General features: G+C 37.1%; 1 protein-coding gene across 1 annotated transcript; it reads right to left on the bottom strand.

The window, feature by feature from the left end:
• Window positions 1–6,522: 6,522 nt before the first annotated feature.
• On the bottom strand, window positions 6,523–9,934 carry LOC108756029. The gene is made up of 4 exons (XM_018499571.1): window positions 9,598–9,934; window positions 8,419–9,457; window positions 6,696–8,313; window positions 6,523–6,612 (listed from the first exon to the last, which is right to left on the bottom strand). Exons 1-4 carry the CDS (start codon window positions 9,932–9,934, stop codon window positions 6,523–6,525), a joined length of 3,084 nt encoding a protein of 1,027 aa, XP_018355073.1.
• Between the last annotated feature and the right edge of the window lie 4,019 nt (window positions 9,935–13,953).

Here is a 13,953-nt window from a genome sequence, read left to right as displayed (position 1 = left end):
TATTAATAAAAGTAGCGCAAAAGTTCGCCATATTAAACCTACTAAAGCGGGGAGCACAGACTACTGAACTACTATATATACACTGGAGTGGGCATCTCCGCTATGAAGCATAGAAAATCGTGGCATTAATTGATCAGCGCCATTTTAATTTGGTCAATATAAGAGCGAATTAGAAGCTTTCAGGTGCTCACACGCACTTACCTTTGTGTTCTTTAGTGAGACCACCGACGAGATACTATTAAAGACCGACATCCTTACGGGAGTTCGCGTCCTTATGAATATTGAAGTAATTAAGAGTTAAAAACTGATAATATTATATACTAATTTGTATACTAATTTTATGATTCATTAGTTTAGTAGATATATTAGGTTAAGTAAAAAGTCATCGCGTTTTTTTAAAAGACATCTATCAGTAAAAACCGCAATTATTTTCTTACCAACAATATAAATATATCTTAATAGAGTAAAGTTTCAGCTTTAAAAATCTCTTTTTTAAATTATACGATACGACAATTTTTAATGGAGTTATGAGCAATTAAAGTCAAAATAATTCTTTTATTTAATCCGCGATAACTCAGTAATCAAAAGTCGTAGGAATATTTAAAAAAAACGATTTTGTAGGGAAAGTATCAAGCTTTCACGATAGGTAATCGAAAATTTTCTCAAATTCGTTTTGGACACGTTACAAATCCACAAAGTGAGAAGAAAATTTTTCGTCTTTTTCAGCTCGTAGTTTTTGGTATGTAAAAATTATCAAATTCATGTAAACTTAAAACATGTGATAAGCTTTTAAAAATAGAGATTTCAAACTTTAAAACCCTTTTTTTAAATTTGAATTTCATTCATTATTGACGAAGATATTGTATATACAACTTTGAGCTAAAAAATACGCGATGACTTTTTACTCAACCTAGTATTTATGCATTTAAGACTCAATAATACTCGATTTTTCTTTAAAATTATAATTTCAGTGTTATTGTCAAAGTTTGATTAGCAATCGAGATGCAGCGAAAAAATTGTAATTTTTCTGCAATATATAGGATATTATAGCTTTACAAATATGCATATTTATTTATGAAACATTTATGTAATAAAAAATGAATTTCATAATGTATGAGCAAAATATTTATGTTAATAATAGCAAATTTATATCAATTGTCGATAATGTCGGCATTCTTCAATTATCTCCGGGCCTTTGGGGCTCTTTTTATACAGCCAAAAATTTGCTCAGAGTTGACGGTCTTTAATAGTATCTCGTCGGTGGTGAGACGGATATGTCAGCAAGATCATTTTGTGTGTGTGTGTGTGTGTGTGTGTGTGTGTGTGTGCGCGCGCGCGCGCGCGCGTGTGTGTGTGGGGTTATACTTGAAAGATTACTTTGAAAGACTATAAAATCGCGACTGCAAAATGTGCAAAACATCAACATGAAGTGTTGTGTGCCTGGATGTGGACAGAGAAGTAAAAAGGGCATTTCATTTCATAGGTAAGAATTTTTGTATTAAATATTTTTGTATTAAATATATCAATTCCTGCACATGTGTTAACGATGTAGGGTATGAAAAGTGTTATTAATGTTATTTTATTAAATGTACTAATAAAATTGAAGTGACTTTAATTTTGTTTATGTACCATTCATGTCCATATATAGGATGCGTCATCAAAATTCGGACAAATTTAAATTTAAATTTTCCGCTATATTATGCTTCTTCTAGAGATTGTTGTTGACGTCCGAGAAAGCCTGATGCTTCTAGTAAACAGTCATATCCTCAAAATGGCCACGATGTTGAAACCAAGTGCGAAGTAATCGAAGAGCCGCGATCATCGAAGGCCTTTGCGCTGGGCATTCAGCAACGGAAATAATTCGGTTCTTTGGATACTCGAGATCAACCGTTTATGACGTTGTGCCAAAATATACGGCTTTAAAACAGTCTAACGAAGATTCCAGTATGCCAGATATACGAAATTTCCGGCCAATGTTCACGTGCTAGGTGTTGTGTCCAGTGAGAGTGATGTCATATCATCACATTTCTTTAAAAACGAGGAAACTGTCACAAAAGAAGTGTATTTGCGCGTTTTAATGGATGTAATGAAACCGTGGATAGAAACTATGACGTTTGGAAGGCCATATGTTTTTCAGCAAGACGGTGCACCGGCTCATACGAGTGCATTTGATTCAAAATTGGCTCTCAGATAATATCGATATGTTTTGGTCCAAAGAATTCTGGCCTCCCAACAGCTCAGATTTAATCCCTTGGATTACTATGTATGGAGCGTAGTTGAAAGGGTCACAAACAAATCTCGGCATCTCAATGTGACGTCATTAAGGACCGCTATTGAGGCAGCATTCGTTGGCATAAACAGCGCTACATTATAGTATACGTGCCAACGCTTCAGACCGAGAATAGAAGCCGTCATTCAAGCTAATAGGGGATATATCGAATAATTGTGCTTTATAGGGATCCCCCAAGTGCTATGTAAAAGGATTTTTTTATATGATTATAATATTTAATTTTTTTAATATGATTCGAAACGAGACCGTTTATATTAAAACTTGAAATACGAAGCGCCTTACCGGTCCGAGTGTTAAGATGTCGAACTACTATATAATATACATTTATTTAAATTGAATTAATTTTTAGAAATAAATTGCGAGCCGATGAAATTATCGGATTCACACAATCGGTAGTCTAAAGGCTTAGGATCTCGCACGGAATGCAAGAGATCCGGGTTCGACTCCCGGCCGAGGCAATATTTTTCGCAAAGTTTATTACAGTTTAAGTTTATTACAGTTTTTTAAGATTTGGGAAATTTTGGGGGGATTATTTGTTTCAGATTGATTGTGCGAATCCGATAATTTCATCGACTCGCAATTTATTTCTGAAAATTAATTCAATTTAAATAAATATATATTATATACGTAGGGGCTGCTGGAAAAGTTTCTGCAAACAATATGAAAAAAAAAACATGTAAAATTCGGAAATTGTCTTTATTGTTTTTCGAAGTATTCGCCTTTAAGATCGATATATTTTTGTATACGTTCGAACTAATTTTCGAAGCATTTTTTCCACTCTAAGGCTGTAACTTCAGAAATAAGTGTACAAAATGTTTCAACAGCTGCTTCAGGCGATTCAAATCGCTCACCACGCATCTTATTTTTAATGTTTGGGAAGAAAAAGAAGTCATTAGGTGATAAATCAGGTGAATACGGACAATGAGTCATCAATTCGACATTATTACTGGATAAAAAATCAACGGTTTGACGTGCTGTGTGACAGCTGGTGTTGTCACGACGAAGGATGATGCGACGATTTCGGTTTGTTCTACGTAATTCATTTATGTCTTCTGGCAAACAAATTGTTGTATACCCATCAGTATTTACAGTCCTTCGATCCTCTAAAGCCACGGTTGTCCGGTATAACCGAAGAAACAAGCAATCATTTGCTTGGCAGCACTGCGTGAACGAACAGCTTTTGTTGGTTTCCGTTCATTTTGAAATACCCAAACAGTGGATTGTTGTTTACTTTCTCATACGAATAGATCCATGTTTCGTCCCCAGTAACGATGTTGTATACCAAATTTGACCGACCTCGGTTGAATTTCTTGAGCATTTCTTTGCTCCATTTAACACGAGCCTGTTTTTGAGCTTCGGTCGAATTGGGATCCAACGACTGCAAAGTTTCCGTACGCTCAAGTGATCATGCAAAATCGTATGTATTGCTTTCATGTCAATGCCTAAGGATGCCTGAATCTCGCGGTATGTTATATGCCAGTCTCGCTCAATCATTTCACGCACAGCATCAACATTAGTGGCAACAATAGACGTGTATGGACGACCTTCACGGAATTCATCACTAAGAAAGGTACGTCCACGCTGGAATTCGGCAAACCAATTATAAACAGTCTTATTGGATGGTGCTTCATTCCCAAAAGCCAAATGAAGTCGATCGATGCTTGTTTCGGAGTTAGATTACATTTGTAATCGTAAAAAATCATTGCCCGAAAATTTTCATTTTTTTACAAAATAACTTCTTTTAAAATACTATGCAAACAAAACTAGTTGGCTTAGGTACAAACTGTTAATTGAATTATAGGTTAAAAACGTCTAATTTTATGGATATGATAGTAGCAGAACGTTGGCGTCACTGGAAATACTAGATTGCAGAAACTTTTCCAACAGCCTACGTAGTAGTTCAACATCTTAACACTCGGACCAGTAAGGCGCTTCGTATTTCAAGATTTAATTTTTCATTAAGAACATTTTGTTTAAAGAAATTGTTCGATTTGTCCGGATTTTGGTGATGCACCTTGTAGATTTCCATACATCGATAGTACATCGATCGATACATCGATTGCAGCACGCGCGCGAATGCTTCTGATTCGTTCAGATATCGTCCCAACTAAAATGGCGACTGATCAATTGTGGCCACGAATTTTTCTCGATGCCTATTCCAGTGTATATATAGTTCAGTGGCACAGACTCTTGCATAATGCATAATACATGAAGCATAAGAAAATGAACCAATCAGAGTCCTTTATTTCCTTCCTTTCCGTGAAATAAAGGATTCTGATTGGTTGATTTTCTTATTCCTCACGTTTTATGTGTTACGCAAGAGTTTGTGCTCTTCGCTTAATCATACAAAAGCTTATATTCCAAAATTTGCTGAAAATCTACAGTATACGTAATGTAAACTGTAGATCACAGATGTCTACACTAGGCTGAATTCAGATTCCTCATCGGAGTTGCGTTCCAAAATTTAACTCTGTCAACTCGAGTATCATTTTATCCTTGTTGGTCACCGAATGTTGAATAAAGATACTCGGAGTTGACAGAATTAAGTTTTGGAACGCATCCCGGGTTAGAATACCTATAATAAGCGTACAGCCAATGGGATAACGATTGGTGATTGGTCCGCCAAATTGAGGCAAAAGCGGAAGTTACATACCTGTATGTACTATCAGTGTACAGTCAGTTACTAAAAAGTTGTAATCTGTACTTTTTAATTCGATTTTCGGAATGCGCAAAAATTCTGACAGAACGGACCATCTCTAAACGTCTATAGTCAACGGTTATGATGAGTTATGATAACTGTCAAAGTGATGCAGAATCGTCTTGTACACGGTGAAATGAAAAAAATGTATTTGTGCGCAACGAAAAATTCTTAAGCTACCCTTCGGATACCATAAAATATATCATAGTAATAATAAACGCTAAATTCGTTTTATAAATTTATTTATATTATTTATTATATTTTTAAAAATAACATGTTTATTATTATAATTGAAAACAAGACCGTCTATATAAATATTAAGACTTTAAATACAAAGCGCCTTCCCGGTCCGAGTGTTAAGATGTTGAACTACTATCTAATATACATTCAATTAAATTGAATTAATATTTCAGAAATAAATTGAGAGCCGATGAAATTATCGGATTCACACAATCAATCTGAAACAAATAATCCCCCCAAATTCTCCCAAATCTTAAAAAACTGTAATAAACTTGTTTATTATTATTAAAAATTCAAAAATTATTATATTGAGAGAGAGAGAGAGAGAGAGAGAGAGAGAGAGAGATTAAAGTAATATTATAACATAATATTATTATTTAACTCAATAATAATAACTGAACAGAACTCCGTATTCTTAAACTGAAATGTGTTTAATAATTGCTGATCATTATGCGTCTTGTGGACATCCTAGGATTTATATATTTGAACCGCCAAGGATTTATATGGCTTTCTGTTTTGAATTGCCGGACTAATCTGTATATTGTGCTACTTTGCAATATATCAAATATATTTTTTTAAATTTATGTTAGATACAATATCACACAAACACATTAAAGGATATCTTACATTAACATTACATAATTTTGAAATTTCTGTATATGTCCAGTAGTTGTATACTGCAATATTTCACTATATTTTTATATTATTCAATTAAATTCAATTATATATATATAGTATTTATTTATTTGCCTTCACATAAGTGATTACAAAAAACTTCCAAAATTTTACACTTTCTTAAATTCTTAATTTCTATTTCATTCCTCTCCTTATCTTCTCTCCTCTCTTTCGTTTTGCCTTTTCTTCGCATTTTGTATTTCTCTCTCTCTCTCTCTCATTCTCACACATACATACATACACACATATATATATACATACGTATAATATATATTACGCCACACCCACACCCTTGCACACACGCACATATACTTGCCCAGACCCTCTCATCCACACCCTCCCACCCACACCCATACACTCCCATAGCCTCCCAGCTGACCATTTTCATTTATTTTCTCTTTCTCTCCCTATCTTTCTATCTTTCTCCTCCCTTAAACGTTCTATTTTCCTCATCCATTCATACCCCCGTCCATCCTCGTTTAGTACCTCTAAATTTCTTCCGCCTTTTTCATTTACGTACTCACAGTTTTTCTTCAGATGCTCAATGTCTTCTCTTTCCATATCACACAATCTGCATTTCCTATCCTCTTCTTTCATCCAATACTTATTTCCTCTCTCTTCATTCCCACATCTCCATCTTGCTATTTGTACCATCTTCTTCCCTTTTTTCCTTCCACACCTTCGGATGTACTCTGGTATACCATTGACTCTTTCATAGTTCTTACACGTTCTTGATTTTTTTACCTTTTCCCCTCTCTCTTGCTCATCCACCTCGATATCCCTCTCTCTTACCCTGTCCCATTTGTTCTCCCCATATTCATTTAGACTTATCTCACTGACGCCTCCTCTCCATAAATAATCCCTTCTCTCTACACTCTCTCTTGTCCAATCTATCCATTCGCTTTTCCTTTCCTCCTTTCTCCTCTCCATCATACACAATTTCCCAATCTCTCCTCCTTCTCCTTTCTCTATCCTTTCTTCCCATCTCCCTGCCCGCCAGCCTGTCTCCACTCTAAGTTTATTTCTTTTTAATTCCTCCCTAACGATATAACCTGGTGTTGTCCTTTCCAGTCCTAATACCCATTTCAAGTACTTATCCTGTACGGCTTCAATTTCTTTCCACTCTTTATAACCCCATATTTCCACCCCATAGTATAAAATCCCTTTAACTACGCTGTCAAACAGCTTTAGCCTCCATCTCACATCCCCCTTAAATTTCCTCTCTCCGTAACTCCAAATCCAACCCATTGCCACTCTTGCCTTTCTTATCCTCTCCCTAATGTGCTCCTTATCTTCCCCATTCCTTGTCATCATGTATCCCAGGTACTTATATTTTTTAACTTCTTCTAATCTGTCCTTTCCCCACCACCAAAATCTCTCTTTTTCCCTTCCTCCTTTATTCTTAAACACCATGACCTTTGATTTTTCAGTGCTTATTTCTAATTTTTTCTCTTCCAGGTATTTTTTGAATCTTCTAATCATGTCTCTTAGACCGTCCTCCCCATCTGCTACCAACACGATATCGTCCGCATATTCGATCGACCAAACTCTATCATTCCCTATTTTAACTCCTCCCCTTCCTTTCTTCAATTCTTCCTCTATGTCCGCCAAATATATATTAAATAAGGTCGGGCTCAAGGGGCACCCTTGTCTCACACCTTTCTCTACCCAAAATTCTTTCGATACTTCCTCTCCTATTTTTACTACACACCGCGTCTCCTCGTATATTTCTTCTACTCTCTGTATCAGGTCTTCATTTATCTTCCGTTTTCTCATCATTTCCCACAAAATTTTCCTATCTAACCTATCAAAGGCCGCCTTTAGGTCCACAAACAAAGCGTATACTCTTTCTTTCTTCTTCATCCCTTTTCCTATCACATGCTTCAATATTTTTATATTCTCCACTGTTCCTCTTCCCTTTCTAAACCCCGCTTGTGATCTACTCCATCCACCTTTTTCATCCAAATCTTTCACCAATCTCTTATTCAATATATTTGCATACATTTTATATCCGGTACTTGTAAGTGTCACTCCTCTATGGTTTGCTGTTTCCTTCCTGTCTCCTCTCTTCCAGATTGGTACCACCACCCCCACTCTCCATTTCTCAGGAAAGCCGTCCCCCTCCCACACTCTTTTTATTACTCTACCCACCTTAATACTAATCTTCTCTCCACCTTCTTTCCATGCCTCGTTTCTAATTCCATCTAATCCTGCTGCCTTTCCCTTTTTTAACCTCTTTATCTCCATATTTACCTCTTCTTGATTTATCCCCTCTTCTCCCTTTTTACTCCTCTTCTTTCTCTGTGTAATTTCCTTCTTTTCCTCTACTCCTCCCAATGCCTCTTTAAAATGTTTTTCCCATTCCCGCATTTCAATTTCTTTACACACTCCCTCCTTCTTTTTCCTACCTCTGTTTATAAAATTCCATGCCTCTGCTTCTGTCTTTATATTTTCTATCTCTTTTTCTTCTCTTTTCTTATATTCCTCTTCTTTTTTCTCATACAGACTTCTATACTCTCTTCTACACCTCACATATTCTTGGTATCCCTCTTCCCTTTCTTTTCTGTATTTTCTTCTCGCTCTATTCAGCTCTCTCTTTTTCTCCTTACATTCTTTATATATATCCCACCAAGGGCACCACCCTATTCCTCTCCTCTTCCCTTTTCTCCTGACTTTCACCGCCTTCGTTATTTCTCTTTCTATCTCTTCCCACTCCTCATTTACCTCTTTGTCTTCCTCTTTCCATTCCACTTCTTCCATCCTCTTCCTGTACTCTCTTACTCCCTCTTCCGACCAATCTTGCACTCTTCCCTCTTCTTCCCCTTTCTCTTCTTGCCTTGCATACTGGTTCTTGATTTCAAATATCAGCGGCTGATGGTCTGATTCCACCCTGCATCCTACTTCAAACTTGGCCACTCTTTGCCATCCCTCCCAATTCACTATTCCATAGTCAATTACTGACTTCTTACCCGCCTTTTCGTATGTCCATTCTCCCTCCTCATCCCCATATTTCCCCCCATTTAGCAATATCCACCCTCTTTCTTCTATTAAATCTATCAAGTCTCTCCCTTGCTTGTTTATAATTTCGTCCTTTGACTCCCTCTCTTCATCTTCTCCTTCTTCCTTATTCTCCCACCCTCCGTTTTTTCCTACTCTTGCATTGAAATCCCCGGCCAACACCAAAATCTCTTCTTCCCCCTCTTTAATCCATTCCTTTAAATTGTCCAACACTTTTTTATTTCCATCTCTATTATATACTGTTACTACTCTCCATTTTTCTCCATCCGTCTTCATAGCCCTTTCTTGAAACCCCTCTTTCTCTTCATACCCAATGTCTATCTCCTCCAACTCCACTCTCATTCCAGTAATAATTCCCCCTTTCGCTCTCCCTTTCCTACATTCTTTACTTGCCGGTTGACATCTCCACTTCCACCCCTCTGGCATCTTCTCCTTTAATTTCTCCCACTCCCTTCCATCTACCCATGTTTCTGTCAGACCAATTATATCAAAATCTTTTAGAAATTCCCAGAAATCCTCTTCTTTTCTTTTTAACCCTGCCACATTCCATGTTACCCCGCTCACTATTTTTTCTTTCATATTCCTCCCTTTCTTTCTATCTTCTGTTTTACATGTTTTGCTGATACTATTTTCGTTCACTGTGAAGGCTCTATTTAAAAAATCTTTTCATTCATACATTTTCTCTCCTCATTCCATACATATTCTCTACCATTCATCCATGCTCTTCCGATCCCTACTTTCACACTCATACCTTTTTCTCTCTCACTTTTTGCCCATACTCTCATTGCACTCTGTCTTTCTCTTTCATTCTTTGTCAAATCATCATCTACATATATTGTTGTTCCTTTCAATTTATTCTTTTTTTCCATTATCATTCGTTTCTCATCCATACTATATAATTTCACTAAAATTAAACTATCATCCTCCCTACTTCTGAGTTTAAATACATCTTTTACTTTAATTCCCCTATCTTTTATCCCTATTTTCTCAAAAACCTTCGTCACCGCATCCATAACCCTTCCCCCTTCTACTTTTTCCCCCTCACTACTATATTTAATCTCCTTTCTCTTCTCTCTTGCTCCTGCGTTCTCCTCTCCGAGTCTTGAATGATCTTTCGCATTTTCTCTAATTCGCTTTCCAAAATTTTCCGAGCAATTCTTTCTTCTTCTCTAAATTTTTCTATTTCTTTTTTCATCTCATTCTTTACCTCTCTTCTCACTTCTTCCATTAGTTCTGTTTTGATTTGTTTTACAATCTCTTCCCTTTGTCTTGCCAGCAACAACGTCATCTCTTTTACCGTATCCTCCCTCTGCTTATTCATCATTTTCTCGATCTTTTCCATGTTTATGCCGTCGCCCATACCGTCTTGGCTCGGCTCACCTTCTTTCGCTCGTTTCACACTTTGCGTTATTCCCTTGTCGTCTTCCTCCCCGCTGCCGGAGTCGTTCGTTCTTCCCCTTTTCGACAACAGCGATACAATGCTGTTCGCGCTGTCCCTTCTACTTTTCCCGAGACTCTCTGCCTTCGTTGGTCTTCCCCTTGGTTTCTTCCTCTCCGTCACTTTCTCTTGCTTCGCTTCCTCTCTGTCTCCCTCTTCCGAACCTGGCCCCCCACTTGTCTCCTCCTTCAACCCACCTCTTCCCTCTACAACTATCTACTTCTACCGGTGCTATAAATGTCTCTTCTTTCTCTACTTTATCCTTCTTCCTCTCACTCATTCCCGTCCGCGCTCACGCACCACCCTTTCCAATCATTGTCTTTGTCGCTGTTTTTACTTCTTTCTCGTTCTGTCGCGCGCTCTCTCTTTCTCTCTCTCTCTCTCTCTCTCACTGCTCTCTCCTACCCGGCAACATACGTTTAAATGCACAGCACCGAACGATTCTCACTTCCTCTCGCACTTGCGCAGAAGACCGCGTTTCTCGCACGTGCTCGCTATCGCCGTCTCTTGTTCCGAACAACGATGAAAATTTTCGGGATGACAGCCGGTGTTCGTTGCATGGAAGCCCAAGGTATTCGAGGATTAGCGAGCAGAGCAGTTCCACAGAGATTTTCTTCGTATTCCCCTCCCCCTCCCCGAACAGTCAGCCCTCCTGCCTTTCGGCCGTCGAATGGCACCTACCGCTCGTTGGATTGAGGTTAGGTCACTTACTTCCCTTTTATACTCTTCTCAGCTCGCATCAGATTTATTTGCGAGCTGCTTTTTTGCCCAGCTCTCGATTTTAGAGACTCGCGTCTTCTGTAAAAAACCCCGAAGGAAGATCCTCTACAGTACCCTCTAAAAAAAATCGCTCAAAACCTCCGCGCTTATATAAACATGTGTTTTCCACTCACCTGCGCGTGCGCCCTCTTAAATTCAATTATATTTGTTGAATTCAATTGTTTTTGATATTTACTGTCATTTAATTTGGCAAATAAGTCAATTATAAATAACATTAAAATGCCTGGCCTTATTCCACAGCATATTAGAAATGAAATATTGACATATGCAAATACTGTATTAACATATAAAGAAATTTCAAGATTATGTAATGTTAATGTAAGATATCCTTTAATATGTTTGGATGATATTGTATCTAACATAAATTTAAAGAAATATAATTAATATATTGCAGAGGAGCACAATATATAGATTAGTTCGGCAATTCGAAATAGAAGGCCATATAAATCCTCGGCTAATACTAGGGCATCCAAGATGTACATACAATGAGAAAGATCAGCAATTTAAATTGTTGCGCAGCAACCATGCGGCATAGGTGGCGGGAACAAGGACATTATATACCTGCTCAATGTGAGAAATTAATAGAACGCCACAAAGAGCAACGAATGGTCTTTGCCTTAAAGCATTTAGTATGGGAACAAAAGTGGATGAATACTATCTTTTCGAATAAAAAGGTATTTTCGACGGATGAATCTATGGGCGTGTGACACTATGGAGAACGACAGGAACTAGATATTCGGAAAAGAATGTTTGTTTCCGCAAACAAAGTGGTCGCATCACATCGGAATTTTGGGACTGTCGTCATACGGTTTTGGGCCGTTGGTTCGTACACACCGTGCATGAACGGCGAGGAATACGTTCACATTTTATCCAATGTGATAATGCCATACGTTCAGGAGACATTTTCTGATATACTTTGTGTTCCTTTCGTTTAGGATAATTTAGGAGTACATCGGGCAAGAGTGGTTCAGGATTGATTGGATGCACAACCCAACCTTAAGATGTTGAATTGGCTAGCCAAATCCCTAGATATGAATGTGATTAAAAATCTTTGGGGTGTGTGTTCAAGAACAGAACTCTCAAGAATAGAACTCTCATTTTCGACATAACCGCGAGGCATTGGCGGAACACATCAACGACAGTAAAGAAACGCAATGACAGTAAAGAATTAACGAGGTTCATTGCTCTTATTATTCATCGACGTTGCAGGTAGAAATATGTAATTTATTTAAAATATTACTGTAAATTAAAAATACATAATTCAAATATAAAGTATCAGCAAATATAATCAAGAAATAAATGATTATATTAATACGTAATTTAGATGAAACTCAGTTAATTTTTCTATTTCCTGAGAAGTATAGGAAAATTGCTTCTAATAGCCCGTGACATTGGCGGAAGATGTGTAAGCGAAGGACTGCGTAAAGTTCTTCCATTGACCCTGATATCATAGGCTCATTGGAATTGATCGTCCCGACGGAGAAGCGATTGATCGTTGAATTTGTTGTGAAAGCGAATTTGTGTATTATTATTGTATGTAAAATTCATGTATTATTATTGAGTTAAATAATAATATTATGTTATATTGTTATACTTTTAATTTTTGAATTTTTAATAATAAACATGTTATTTTTCAAAATATAAATAAATTTATAAAACGAATTTAGCATTTATTTTATTATTACTTATCACGATATATTTTATGATATCCGAAGGGTATCTTAAGAATTTTCCGCTGCGCACAAATTTTTTTCATTTCCGTTTACAAGACGATTCTGCATCACTGACAGTTATAACCCATCATAACCGCTGATTATAGGCGTTCAGAGATAGTGGTCGGCTCTGTTTTTGCGCGTTCCAAAAACCATCGAATTAAAAAGTGTTGCAATCTTTTAGTAACTGACTGTACATGCAGTGCACACTAAAGTCACTATCAGATCTATAAAATACTGCAATTGATTTCAGAACTGATGTGGCCGAAATGCATATAGTACACGATTTAAAGTACACATTGGGTATAATTAGGTGCTGCTAACCTTACATGTAATGTATACTTTCGTGTTCCTGAACAGTTCTGAACTGTACTTACATGTATGCTTTGTGCACTTTTATGCATTAAACTTCTACAGCAAATAAATTCGTATTAAACTAAAAAACACATAAATTAAACATTTGTACATATTCTTTTGGTCATAAATTAATTAATTACAATTCAAAAACATTGATCTACATACTTAACGGACTTATTTTCACAAATAAAGTACGAACTGAGAGAAACCTGAGAGAGGATATGATGGGCTAAAACCTGTAACTGCAAAATGCTGCCGCACACTACCGCTCTCTGAAGAAGTAGATGCTTGTGGCGTTGCAAGTGTTAGTTGCGGCGCTCAAGTCAGTTTTTTTCTTCTCTCTCTCTCTCTCTCTCTCTCTCTCTCTCTCTCTCTGGTATCATGGCGTTCTGCGTGCGGATCTTTTGTAAGCCTCAACGATAGATTTTAGTTAGCGGTCGGTAAGATTTATAATCACTCCATGTTTATTACGAGATCGGTTACTACTCATGTCGTTAGGTAGTTGCTTGCGTTGTCAGATCAACGCTTATATTGTAGATTTTTGAGTTTCTTGTATTCTAACCTAGTAATGCGATACTGATATCCGAGTCGTCATATGCACGCAATCCCGTCTTTACTCTATTGAGTTTATATTAAACCGCCTTATGGCTTGTGAATCAGAAACAATGAGTAAACTTAGTGATTTCCCGCCAATTTTTCTTCGCCATCAGTTAACCATCGCCGGCGCCCAGATACGTTCAGTGCC

Source organism: Trachymyrmex septentrionalis, unplaced genomic scaffold (assembly GCF_001594115.1).
Source record: "Trachymyrmex septentrionalis isolate Tsep2-gDNA-1 unplaced genomic scaffold, Tsep1.0 scaffold91, whole genome shotgun sequence".
NCBI classification, from domain to species: Eukaryota; Metazoa; Arthropoda; class Insecta; order Hymenoptera; family Formicidae; genus Trachymyrmex; species Trachymyrmex septentrionalis.
Note: the sequence above shows the minus strand (reverse complement) of the source record. Positions and strands in the feature narration are given on the sequence as shown.

What these genes read in the sequence shown, in the direction of transcription:
- LOC108756029 (XM_018499571.1), bottom strand. Translation starts at nt 9,934, where the DNA reads ATGGATGCGGTGACGAAGGTTTTTGAGAAAATAGGGATAAAAGATAGG. An exon ending in ATGGAATGAGGAGAGAAAAT is followed by an intron (nt 9,458 to 9,597) that starts GTATGAATGAAA and finishes GGAATGTGGCAG; the next exon opens with GGTTAAAAAGAAAAGAAGAG. An exon ending in TATGTGAGGTGTAGAAGAGA is followed by an intron (nt 8,314 to 8,418) that starts GTATAGAAGTCT and finishes TTTTATAAACAG; the next exon opens with AGGTAGGAAAAAGAAGGAGG.